This window comes from Silurus aristotelis (genome assembly GCF_946808225.1).
Source record: "Silurus aristotelis genome assembly, chromosome: 1".
NCBI lineage: Eukaryota > Metazoa > Chordata > Actinopteri > Siluriformes > Siluridae > Silurus > Silurus aristotelis.
The window spans coordinates 537,854-551,975 of record NC_139574.1 but is presented as its reverse complement, the minus strand read 5'-3'; the positions used below and the strand labels follow the sequence as shown (position 1 = coordinate 551,975).

Genomic DNA, 14,122 nt, shown 5'->3' with positions numbered 1-14,122 from the left:
CTACACACACACACACGCCTTTCAGAAAAGTGCAGTTAAAAAAAAAAAAGTCTAGATTTTCTAATATATAAACCCACCTTAAAAGCATACTTCCTGTTTTTACACTCTCTTGGAGAGCAAAAGAAAATCTTATAGCTGGGGAGTGGAAGACTTCCTAACACACCTTCCTCCCTACTGTCTAAAGGAGAGAGAGAGAGAGAGAGAGAGAGAGAGAGAGAGAGAGAGAGAGAGTATTAGCACTTTTTCCTCCATGGTTGGTGATTCCATATATCAGAGAGACCTGACTGCTAGGTGGGAATTTGCTATGACTACAATTGAGAGAAAAGCTCAGGGGTGGGGTTGGGTGTTCACAGTGTAACCCTTGGTTAAAAGGTATTAAAAATAAAAAAAGGAACCGACTACGCCACCTGGGTTATTTATTCACCCAGGAAAATAGATTAAACCCAAAAGAATAATTAAACCAAAAATATGAGGGACCCTGCTGGTTCGGATGGGATTAAAGACAGAGACGTGACTTTCCTAAAATAGTTCAAATTTATTAAACAAAAGAATGCTTAAAAAATATTTTAATACCATTTACAGCTTACCAGTTATTTACCCACAATCGGAGAGACTAGATTACATCCTCTTTGTAACAGAAGGGACACAGCACACAACAAATCAGTGCAGAATTCTTAAAAACAAGAATAAACCAAAAATAAACAAACAATCTCCCCTTCTGTTTAAGTCTCAAGAATCACAGCTCATCAGATAGTAACATGTGGAAATAGTTATGTAAATGGTACTTACACTTATACACATGTTAAAAAAAGAAAAACAATTAACTCCCGATTAATATTTTAAAAGCGTCCAAGCGGCTCACGGAGCAAAAATACCGAGCCTGTTAATTTAATACACCTGCACAAGAGATCAATATCCAAGTCCTTACTCAAACATAGCACAGAACCGTTGCGCAGAATAATCTTTTAAAACACTCAGTAATACAGCGGTTTACAACCGCGACGTCCACTTGGTCCAAACTGTAACCCAACAAGCTAATTCGGGGTTATAAAACAGTGTGTAAAAACATATACGAAACAGCAGCCAGCGCTCTTTGGTCGCACCTCACAAACGGGGTTAAACTATTGTCACTATATGCTACCTGCGTTCATGCACACCTCCCTTTTCTAGCCACCCAGCCTACAGATAAGAAAGGAATCAAAGTGCCCCACTCAACTGTGCTTTTTATAAAGCCACAAACACGCCGACATAATTACGTGGCACAGGTGTGCTCAATGTCAAAGCGCAACTCCACAGCAGTGGGCGTGTCTTCGGATTTAAGATGCACCCATTATTTATGCATGTCCATTTGTCTTAATTTTAAAGACATTCAACCGGTCACATCAGGTTACCTGTACAAGTTGTGGAAACATACCCCTGGACCAAGGCTACAGAAAAAAACTGGGGTCTAGGCCAACCGAATTAGATAAAATATTGGCATGATCTCATCTGGTTACAACCTCCGTGAGCTCCTCGTACAGCACAGGCTGGGAGGAGACCGTGGGCTCGCTAGCCTGCATAATCTCTCCCTCTTTGGAGGAAGAAATGTGGAGCGCCGCGCTTCTTGCGGCGGGGGAAGAAGCCGCCGTAGGGCGTGCTTTCCCCAGTGAGCGAGTGCACAGATTCACACAGAAAGCGCTTACCTGAACAAACAGAAGCTAGCATCAGCTCCACTGCATGCGTATTTTTAGCGTCCTGGTGATGACATCACCCCGCTGCTGATTTTGTGATTTGCCATTGGCCAGATTTCACACGTGATTTAAAGCGTGAGCAACTCGGAAGCGTTCCCAAAACGTTTCCATGCAGCTCGAGTTCCTGAAAGGAAACTCTTTGATTCACCTAAACGGTGGGATTTGGTGAGTGCCCTCTAGTGGAATTCCATTGCAAAAGCAGGCAGAATTCCTACTGACTCAGGGGGCTTGTGAGACTCGGATCCATTCACTGAGTGATTTAGAAGGTTCAGAATGACTTCTTATCTCTAGTATCTACTAACTATAATCTGAACAACATACTGATGGTACTCTTAACCTTCAGCGCCATGCCAGCGCGACCAATATCCCATTGTGTTAATGTTTAACAATAGAGTAAATAAAAAGGGAGAAGAGTAACCATGACTAACTATACATCATTCTAAAGGTCTAAGCCTCAAGCAGTGATTTCAGACCACTGTTTTTTAATGGAAAACGTATAATGAATTTGCTGAATTTGTGTAAGCATGCCGTAAAGCATTTTTGCTCCAACCAAACAATAGTGTTGTAATTTAGATGGTTATTCTTGTTACAGTACTTTGATTAGTGTATTGTTTTTATTTGTTTTAGAATAAGTTTCGCATGAAAAAAAAAGACATCTTAGTGGTAAAAAAATATATATAAAGCTGGTAGAATATAGTGTTACAAAAAAATGAGACCACACACTACAAAACAAACAAACAAAAAACCAGTAAAAGAGTGGGAATCTAGGGTTGAGTCTCCACTCAATAGGCAGGTGTCTGTTTTGCACCACCTATCATTTCAACCTTAATTTCACGTGGGTGAATCTTAGTGGTCAAAGCAGCACGTATAGTGACGCACCAGGAAGTGATGCAGCTCTCAGTTCTGCACAAACAGCTGTTTCCAGCTCATGCTAACTGGACTTTGTTTACAAAATTAAAAAGAAGAAAACAAAGAAAAAAATTTACGGTCAAATGAGTAGTTCTATTGGAGATTTGCACAAAGCAGCAATGAGGAAAATATTCTTGGGGGCAGAGTAACAACTTGGAGATCTGCATTGAGATGGAAAATCTGAGCCTATTTTACATCTGTAAGTTACATTATATCTCCCTTTAAAGTTTTTTACGGTGTTATACATTTTATTGTCAGTTTGTTTTAATATGAGAAATGCTTGATATGTAACTGTTAACATTTAAAGTAAGGTAGGTGTTTTCAGCTGTGTGGGGTGGAGTGGGTTGGGGAGGGGCAAACCAGACTTAGTCTCAGATAAATGTTTGTAGGAATCTCATTTTTCATAATATCTTCATTCAATTTAAAATATAAACTCATGAGACATATGGCTTTTAACTCAGTTTTCTGGATTAATACATTACAGTATTTATATATGAAGAAACAAACATTTCAATGCAGGAATGGGATTCTGGAACATTGATTCTGGGGGGGAGTGGTGGCTCCGGCGGTTAAGGCGCTGGGTTGCCGATCGGAAGGTCTGGGGTTCAAGCCCCGGTATTGCCAAGCTGCCACTCTTGGGCCCTTGAGCAAGGCCCTTAACCCTCTATGCTCCGGGGGTCCCTTACGAGGGAAATATCAAGGTCCGTGACGTCGGAGTGACGTGGGGCCGCCTTCCCGTGGGCTCACCACCTGCAGGAGGGACCGTAAGGGACGGTGCTGTGAGGATTGGGCAGCAGTCGAAGGCGGGGGCCTGCTTAGACTGCTGCCCCCGCGACCCGAATTACGGATAAGCGGGAGGAAATGAATGAATGAATGAATGATTCTGAACTTATGTCGCTGATCATGACTGTGTTCCTGACTGTGCTCCACTCCAACATCTTCATCAAGTATGCAGATGCCACCACTGTGGTCAGCCAGATCATCAACGTCAACAGGACAGTGCAGAGCTCACAACATCATCAAGGAATCTTTACATCCCAGTCACAAACTGTTTAATCTCCTTTCATCAAGATGTAAATACAGCGACATATGCACCAGAACAGCAGGTTCAGGGCTGTCTTTTCCATCCACCATTACCTTCACAATCACCATCACCTTCATCTTACAGAACTCTACAATACACCATTAAATCACTGTATAAACACTGTCCAAACACTGTGTAGAACTTTTGTACAGTTCTACATACAATGTACATTACAATTTATCTACCTACCTACCTACCTACCTACCTACCTATACACAAGTGCTGAGGGAATCATCGTGTTAGAAAGGGCTTCTAAAAAAAATGCTAACAGCTGCAACGTAAAGCAGAGGAGCACTTGCGAGAGCAGCTGTTCGGGGAAGGTTGTAGCTCAGTAGTTAAGGCATTTGACTCTGGATCTGAAGGTCATAGGTTCAAATCCCAGCATCACCAAGCTGCTAAGTCGTTCTGAATGAGGGTGTCTGCTAAATGCTATAAATGTAAATGTAATTGTGATAAGCAAAACATAAGAGAAGTTTGGAAAAGTTGAGGGAGATGCGAGATAACACACAAGTTCTTGACTCTACTGAGGATGTTGTGAAGCAGTTAGAGGGGCAGAGGTAACATCGTTGTTATTTACAGAAGGTGCACAGTATGCAGTGTGAGTGTGACTTGAAGCGAATCAGCAAAAGGAAGCGTTTGCTCCCATTACAGAGTGAGGAGATAATGGGTGGGCAGGGGGTGACCTAGTGTGGGTGGGCAGGGGGTGACCTAGTGATTTAACTGGTTTATCTACTTTAAAGATCTTGGGCTTTTATTTGTATAATGAGCTTGAAAATATCTGTGGATTGCCCATGAGCAGTTAGAACCTGTGGCTGGTGATACAAAAGTCTGAACTGAGCTTTTCAACCTGCCACCACAACACACCAAAAATTAGTGAAATGAAAAAGAAAGAATGATAAACAATCACATACAGTTATGTGGCTTACCTTTATAGTAAAAGAGACAGTAGTTAGACAAAACAAACCACCTCTTCTTCCATAACTTCAGCCCCATACTGTCCTTTAAAGAAAGCACACAGAGAGAAAAGGTCTCACAGACAGTCTCATCGGTTATTAAACCCCAATAGATCTTTAAAGGCCTTTGGCATATTCCCTTATACAGAAAAATGTATACACTTAGCACAGGAGGTTTAAAGGCTTTGTTCAAGGTCCCAGCAGTGGCGCTTGGAGGTGCAAGGACTTGACCTTATGACTTTCTGAGCAAAAACTCAACATCTTAACCACTGAGCAAGCACTTTCAACATCAGATGTTGAGCTGTAAGAAGTTGAAACAGAAGAACAGGAAGTAGGATCCACTCCAGCAGGTGGTTTATATTTAGAGAGACAGCAAGGTTTTTCTTAGCATCAGGGCTAAGATGTTGTACTGCAGGGTGGACAGGTTGGAGTGTTGTGTAGCAGAAATTAGGAATGTAGTGTAGTGTCAAGTCAAGTTAAGTCAATTCAAGTTTATTTCTATTGCGCTTTTCACAACAGACATTGTCTCAAAGCAGCTTTACACAAATCAACAGTGAAGGTGAATGGTGTGTGTTTATCCCTGATGAGCAGCCGTGGCGACTGTGGCAAGGAAAAACTCCCTTAGATGTTATGAGGAAGAAACCTTGAGAGGAACCAGACTCAAAAGGGGGAACCCATCCTCATTTGGGTGACATCAAGAGTTTGATCATAAATCTTTCAACAATACAGAACACTGGAGAGTGAGAACTAACATGAGTACTGGAGTATAAGATTATAAGTAATGTTCTTTCTACAGTATTATACAGTCTATACAAATGTAGCTCCTAGTTTTTTAACCATAATCAACAAATGTTAGTGTAGCACAAACATAAACACCAGCATTTCTTCTCATAATCATGGTTCCATTTCCACACTGTAACTCTTTACACTGGCTGAGAACCTTCCAGGTGCTGAACTTCACACTGAGGGAAAGGAGTAATCACACTGTAGCACAGGTCAGTGTTATTTGAGAATGTGTTGCTGATTTAGGTCTGGATTTAGAGTTATTAATGAATCTACTTTACAGGTGAAAATAATACTAACACTACTACTGCACTGTAACATGAAATGTATTTTTTGACTACTTGCGCATGATATAGCGGATGAGCTCAGTCTTATGATCAACAGTTTAATTCTTGCATCTAATAAAATTCAAAGTAAAGTTTCAAACTTAGACTTCACCTTCTACAGTCCTGAAACTGTTCATTTTGGATTTCTGTTGAAATGATGCGCTCTGCAACCTGTCAGCAGAACAGAAGAGCCCTAACACGAGATATTTACACCTTATTGAAGGAGTGGCATGACATTGTCAGGAACACCCTAATATGAAAAATGGAGTACCTAGTAACAGTAACTAGGGCGGGGTTTCTGGTCTCTGTTTAGCAGTAGCCGACAGAGAAAGATCTTAGACACATTTCGTGCCCAAATCCTGTTTCAGGCACATCTGAATCTAAATGTGTGTATATTCAGTGTCAGATGGTGAGAAACAGGTTGTGAAAGTGAGGAGTAACTGCTAATGTTAACTAGTTCTTTGTAAATAGGTGAGTTTTCTAAACTCTATAATTGTATTTTTTTGGTTCGGTGAGCTTGTGTTTCTGTTAGCTAACATTAACGTACGCTAATTATTATTACTTGATTATTCAAACACAAATTGAGACTAAGGGGACATGAGCAACCTGTTAGCGACTTTAGCAACAGCTTTTCATTTTCAATAGTCACATTTAGCGTAATTAATGCCAGTTGTGATATTTAAGAGTTTTTTGAAATGCGAACAAAAAATCAGGATCATCAACTTGTTGAAAAAATATACAAAACGATGACTGTGAATGTAATTATGGTGTAAAACAGTTGTGTGCTGTCTGACCATCTCTCCTATTTCCCCCCGTCACAGGATTTCCACCTGATATCTTACATGACCTGCTGGAAGGCGTTGTTTCTGTGGAGGTGGCACAATGTTTTAAAGGTTTGATTTAAAAAAATATTTTATTTTGAAAGAGCTCAATATGGCCATACTGTCTTTTCCCTACCAGCACTCAGATAAGGTTTACCGTCCTCACCCAATTCCACAAAATGTTGTCCGTCGTGGAACAATTGGAGGGAATGGGCATGAGAACCACACTCTTCTGAGACTGCTGCTTGTTCTTATTGGTTCCAAAGTCCCAAAAGGTGATACATTTTGGGAAGTACTAATTAATTTGAAAGATAGGTTCCCTGGTGGTCTAGTGGTTATGATGCGGCGCTCTCACCGCTGCGGCCCGGGTTCGATCCCCAGTCAGGGAACCAACCCCAGCCATTAGGGTTGCACAAGCCTAAGTGCCAGTCCCAAGCCCAGATAAATGGGGAGGGTTAAGTTAGGAAGGGCATCCAGCGTAAAAACATGTGCCAAATCAAACATGCGGATGGTCCGCTGTGGCGCCCCCTAATGGGAGAAGCCGAAAGAAAGGTTTAATGGATTCGAAAGATATGGTAGAACTTGCTGTGTCTCATACTTTCACAGATGAAACTATTCAGTAAATGGATTGTAAGATTTCTGATCATACGCAGCTACTTTAAGAAGTCTTGCCCAGCTTATGATTACGACCAAAGCATCATTATATTTTGATGCTTTGGTCATAATCATAAGCTGTAATCATTAGGTGCTGCTCTCATTTCTTGTAGTATAGGTCATAGTCTCAGAACAGCACTAGTTAACAAGTGACTGTCTAGAGCCAAGGCCAGGGAGCAGACAGACAGGCTAAACCAACCGTCTGCTAGCTGCACAGAGTCGTCACTCAGGATCCACCATATTGAGACTGTGTCTGTCCCCCGAGCGAAACCAAAATATAGGAATTCCCAGAAAGTCTGTTTAAGTAACCTGATTAACATTAAATTAAATAGGACTGAACGCACAGCAGCACCTCTGATCTAAAGATAGGATTGCTGAATATTAGATCTCTCACGTCTAAAGCGCTTAATGTAAACGAAATTATTACCGACCAGGAGTTTAAAATAATGTGTTTGACAGAAACGTGGATTAAATCGAATGAATATGTAGCATTAAATGAAGCGAGTCCTCCTGGGTATAGTTACATACACCAACCCCGTCTAAATGGCAGAGGAGGCGGAGTCACAGCTATTTATAATAATAATCTAAACGTCACACAAAAGACTAAACAAAAATGTAAAACATTTAAAGTTCTTTACACCTGCATAAAATATTCAGTGTCCAAAAGCAGGTCCAGTCAGTCAATTCCACTCATTATTATTTATAGACCCCCAGGGGCCCGACTCTGATTTTCTCATAGAATTTGCAGATTTCATCACAAATTTAGCTACTTCTTTACACAAAGCATTAATTGTTAGTGACTTTAATATTGATTTTGATAATCAGGAAGACTCCTTAAGAGCAGCAGTTGTGTCCATTCTAGATTCAGTTGGAATTAATCAGAATGTTATAGGACCCACTCATAGTGGTGGACACACTCTCGATTTGTTGTTAACATTTGGATTAAAAATAAAAAACGTAGTCATAATTTCACAGTCTGAAGCTATTTCAGACCATTATCTCATCTCTTTTAAAATCTGCCTCAGTCATTGCATTACTACTTCACCACGTTACCGTGTTAAGCGTACTTTCACGTCAGCTACAGCAGCGCGTTTTATCAGTAATCTTCCAGAAATTACGATATTAGATAGATCTCCGTCTGACCCCGCAGAGCTCGACTGGGCCACTGAACATCTAGAAACAACGTTACGTTACACTATAGATGATGTAGCTCCCCTTAAGACCAAAATGATCAGGGATTAAAAATCATCACAGTGGTATAATGATCATACACACACCTTAAAACAGACCACTCGAAAATTAGAACGTAAATGACGTCAAACAAAATTAACAGTATTTCAAATAGCATGGAAGGAGAATCTCCTAATTTATAGAAAATCTCTTAGTGCTGCTGATCAGCATATTTCTCCACCCTCATAGAAAATAACAAGCAGAATCCTAGATTTCTATTCAGCACGGTAGCAAAATGAACAGGGAATAAAAGCACTGCACTCACATGCACACCATCAATAGGTACTAATGATTTCATCAACTTTTTTAATAATAAAATTACAAACATCAGGCAAAAAATCCAGACGGTTAATATAAAGCCAAATTATTTTACAAGTAACCCTGTAGACAGCAGTGTAATTATAACAGACAATCAATTACAAAGTTTTACTCCTATTCACGAGAATGACTTAATTTCATTAATTTCCTCATCAAAATCATCAACCTGCATTCTCGATCCCTCACCTACAAGTTTCCTCTAACAGATCATTCCAGAGGGAATTGAACCTGTTTTAAAATAATAAACTCTTCCATTAGCACTGGTTTTGTACCAAAATCCTTCAAACTGGCAGTTATCCACCCCCTTATTAAGAAACCTGACCTTCACCCTGTCAGCTGTCCAACTACAGTCCAATATCAAATCTCCCCTTTATCTCCAAAATTCTAGAAAAGGTTGTAGCACAGCAGTTCTGCTCACATCTACTGAGGAACAACATTTATGAAATGTATCAGTCAGGATTTCGGCCTCATCATAGCACAGAGACGGCGCTAGTTAAGGTGGTAAATGACCTGTTATTGGCCTCTGATCAGGGTTTTGTCTCTTTACTTGTTTTGCTCGACCTTAGTGCAGCTTTTGACACCATTGATCACACTATACTACTTGCTAGACTTGAGAACGTTGTTGGAATAAAGGGAACAGCTCTCTCTTGGCTCAGGTCTTATTTGACTGATCGCTATCAGTTTGTTGATGTTAATGGTGAGTTCTCCACACTCTCTGAGGTAAAGTTTGGTGTTCCTCAAGGATCTGTCTTAGGCCCTCTGCTTTTCTCTTTATATCTGCTGCCTCTTGGAGAAATTATTCATAAACATGGTATTAGATTCCATTGCTATGCTGATGATACACAGCTGTATATTTCAGCAAAGCCAGATGAGAGAGATCAGCTTAACAATGTTGAAAAATGTGTAAAGGACATTAGACAGTGGATGCTCGATAACTTTCTTCTGCTAAACTCAGATAAGACGGAAGTACTTTTACTAGGACCACATGTAGCTAGAAGCAAACTTTCCGATTACCTAACATCTCTGGATAGTGTTTCTGTTTCAGCGTGTACAGCAGTCAAAGACCTCGTTGTGATTATTGACCCGAGTCTTTCCTTTGAGGCTCACGTGAATAATATCACCAGGATCTCCTTCTTTCACCTTAGAAATATTGCTAAAACTAGAAATATGATGTCGTTACAGGATGCAGAAAAACTAGTTGATGTTTTTGTAACATCTAGATTAGACTACTGTAACGCTTTACTGTCTGGGTGTTGGAGTAAGTGCAGAAATAAGCTTCAGTTAGTTCAGAATGCAGCAGCAAGAGTCCTCACTAGATCTAGGAAATATGACCACATCACCCCTGTATTAATCAGTCTACACTGCTCCCAATCAAATCTCGCATTGATTATAAAATTCTACTACTGACATATAAAGCACTTAATGGTCTCGCACCACCGTATCTGAGTGAACTTCTGTACCAGGATGATCCTCCACGCCTACTTAGATCAAAAGGTGCTGGCTATCTGTTGGTTCCTCAAATAATGAAGACTCCAGCAGGGGGCAGATGTTTCTCTTATAAACCCCACAGTTATGGAACAGCCTTCCTATCAGTGTTCGGGACTCAGACACAGTCTCAGTGTTTAAGTCGAGGTTGAAAACATATTTATTCAGTCAAGCCTTTAATCAGTAGATTTTTTCTCAGGTAAAGGCTCAGATCTGGAGGGAACATGGATATAGAGTGTTTGGTGAACTGGGATATTTGTATGCTGTCGTCTCCTCACATTCACGTGTTCACTCAGGTTTGTTGACGGTAGTGTGGTGGGTCGTCTCTTATCTCAGAGATCCCTCATGTCTGTGTTACCTTCTGGTTCTCCCTTTTAGTTATGCTGCTATAGCGAGTCTTGCCAGAGTCCAAACTGCACAGTGACTTTAACTCTCATGCAACAATAGGGACACTTATTAATCCATATCCTTCTCTTCCTGTCACCCTCTTCTCTCTCTCTCTCTCTCTCTCTCTCTCTCTCTCTCTCTCTCTCTCTCTCTCTCTCTCTCTCTCTCCCTCTCTCTCTCTCTCTCGCTCTTTGTCGAGTTAAACATGCTAGTGAGGCTCCAGTGACCACTGTTCCTGCCCCTCTCCCCCCCGTGGATCTTCACACTTCTGTGCAGCTTGGGACGGTTTCTCATCAATGCCTTGGGTGGTTCCATGTAATTCCGAAGTAGAACGGGTGCTTTGAGGATGGATTGGACTGTAGTTAATGTCAACAGTCTGCTACACTGACTCAGGAATACAGTTTGCTTCTGATCATCACTGAACCCCGCAACATTGTATATCTGCTTCAAATGGACATTTGGTGCAACCCAGATGAGGATGGGTTCCCTCTTGAGTCTGGTTCCTCTCAAGGTTTCTTCCTTATGCCATCTCGGGGAGTTTTTCCTTGCCACAGTTGCTCATCAGGGGCAAACATACTTACAAAGAACATATTTACGTTTAATCACCACATTATCTGTGTAAAGCTGCTTTGAGACAATGTTCATTGTTAAAAGCGCAACACAAATAAACATGAATTGAATTGAATTGAATATGAGCTCATAGAGCATAAAAGGATGTTGTGTAATGTGTAGTTGACACTGAGTTAATCACATTGATGGTATGTTTTGTAAAGATTTTTGTTTCTGTATATTATTTCAATGTAAGAGTACATTTTCACATACTGTATATGGAAAGTGTTTTAAAAAGTTACGTTTACATTAAATTGACTTTAAAGGAATATTGTGTTCATTGTGTTAAGTTCATTTTTTGCTGCTGTTTATATTCACTGTAAAGCCATGAAAATGCAGTTAAATTCCCCAGAATGCCAAAGATTTTCCTTAATGCTGTGCTTATTTTTCAGCTTTGTGCAATATGTTAACATGAGGACTGCGTACTGAAGAAATCTTAATAAGTTGTGAATTCAGCTCCTTCCATTGCTGAACTAAAAGATAGATGGCCTGCACTCTTTTGTAAAGTTAAAGTATGTAAAAAAAAGTAGTGACACTCATCCTTGCAGCACTGCTGATCTGGAAAAAAAGTCTTAGTTTATTTGTCTTTCCTTTTGTTCCCAATGCAGCTTTAAAGTGAAGTTCACAGGATAACAAATCTACCTTTTTTTTTCGTTCTTTGCTGCTCTTGACAAATATACACCTCAGTTGTTAAAACTGTACAGAAAGAGGAAAATAGGATATTTTGGTGAAAAGATGGAAGAGGTTTTGATGGCATTATACATCCCATAAAGTTCTTATTAATTTTAAATGTTGAAAATACTACAAAGCAGAATGCCAGTCATGACCATATGATTTAGAATTTTATATCTGAAAATGATCTTTTTAATATTGTTTTTTTACATTATATTTTACATAATTAGTTTTTCCAAGCGGCAGATGTACATTTGCACACACACACACACACACACACACACACACACACACACACACACACACACGCTGAGCATGTATTCTTGTTTCAGGATAAGTTGGAGGAGCAGTGGCTCTGGTGTCAGTGGTGAATGAAGACGTGGTGCCCAAAGGAGTTTCCTTTAACACTCACTATGTGTCAATCATCCTTGAGGATCAGGTTATAATGTCCCATAGATTTTGGACTGATTTACTTGAAATTTTGTTAAGTGGCTTTTTTGAGTTCATCCACGTTGTCTTCTTAAATCTCGATGATGGAAGAAAGCAGCTCAAAGCACAGTTACAGGCTCTGAAATGAGCTGGAGTAAACTACTGAGAGGTAGGAGTTTTGAGGTTCAACATTGTTAACTAACTACTGTTAGACTAATCACACAATGCTGTTTGAATTCATGGGTCATTCCTAATAAATTCATTCATTAATTCTTTTTACCCAAACCCCTCAGGCCAGAGTTTGTAAATTCATTGTAAATACATGTTTAAATAAAATAAAAATTGCATTTATGTGAACATTTTCAGAGTAACAGTTCAAGATATGTGGAAGAAGATCAAAATGTGCCTCTTCTGACCTTTATGTATCAGAAACAGTAATACAGTAAGTCAGAAGTTTGGACACACTTTATCTTTTTATTTTCAACATTGCACATTAATCCAAACTAATAAAGAACATGTATAGAGTTATTTATTTAACTAAAACATGTTTAAATAACTTGGATTATGTTTTATTATGATTATTATATATTTTTTTAAGTAACTACATTTTGCTTTGATGACAGCTTTGTTGGAAAGATTGTTGTAAAAGCATTTCAGGTGAGACTGACTGAGAGAAGGCCATCAGTGTGCCAAGCTGTCATCAAAGCTACTTAGATAGATACTTTTAATAATCTAAAATATTAAAAAGATTCTTGGTTGTTTGTTTACTACATAATTCCATGTTCTTTCATAGTTTGGATTTCTCAGTGTTAATGTACAGTGTTGACGATAATAAAATATTAAGAATAAAATAAAGAAAAAGCGGGTGTGCAGAAGTTTGACTGGCACTGTGCAGTTTATATTTTTGGATCACATTTTTATGTATATTTATGTATATAAACTTAAATATAAATATGTATAGCATTACATTAATTGTCACACTTAAAGATGTTGTGTCAGGGATCCTCCTGCCACGCCCCCTTCACGGATCTCTCTCAGCTGCTCCCGGCGCTAATCGCCGACACCTGTCCCTCGTTACCATTCCCCTTTATAAGGTCCTGTTCCGACCTCACTCGCTGTCGGATCTACTATGTCATGTACAGTGATCTACCAGATTTCTGACCGCCAGCGTTCCCCGCTGGTTCCTGCTCCGTGTTCCGATCCTAAGGATTATAACCGCTTTACGGGTTACACATGTGTTCCAGGTCCGACCCGCTTTACGGATCCTACACGCTTTCAGGATTATCCTAGTTAAGTATATAAACCTCGTTACATGTAATCAAATTGAGTGATTGTTTATATGTAAATTATTAACTCCTTCAACTTAAATCATTTCAAACAATCCATTTTCTCAAATAGATGAATTTACTAATTAGGTTTTACAGTATAATAAGAAAAAGAATGAGAAGAAGAAGAAGATGAAGGAAAGAAGAAGAACTCACTCGTTTATAAAGCCATCCTCTGATCACTACTGCACAGTTTGGATCTCTCTGCACTGAGCCAGACCTTTTACTAAATGACTGCAGTTTTGTGTCAGCCTACACACACACACACACACACACACACACACACACACACACACACACACACACACACACACACACACAAACATTATCATCATCATCATCGTCATCATCATCATCAGAATCACATTGTACAGAGAGAAAGATTTCAAAGAAACAAACTTTTTGGA

General features: G+C 39.6%; 2 protein-coding genes across 5 annotated transcripts in view; one reads left to right on the top strand and one right to left on the bottom strand.

Moving 5' to 3' along the window:
- The window catches only part of LOC310729622 (uncharacterized protein), a 441,633-nt gene that overhangs the window by 112,915 nt on the left and 314,596 nt on the right, over positions 1–14,122 (top strand). The gene's annotated exons all lie outside the window — the stretch shown is intronic.
- Positions 1–14,122, bottom strand: part of plekha4 (pleckstrin homology domain containing A4) — a 35,120-nt gene that overhangs the window by 14,879 nt on the left and 6,119 nt on the right. For all 4 annotated transcript variants that reach the window (XM_083545314.1, XM_083545317.1, XM_083545315.1 and 1 more), the window contains exons 3-5: positions 13,872–13,967; positions 4,650–4,722; positions 78–178 (exon numbers count right to left, since the gene is read on the bottom strand). In XM_083545314.1, coding sequence (XP_083401440.1) covers positions 78–178; positions 4,650–4,722; positions 13,872–13,967 — 270 coding nt within the window. The remainder of the gene's footprint in view (positions 1–77; positions 179–4,649; positions 4,723–13,871; positions 13,968–14,122) is intronic.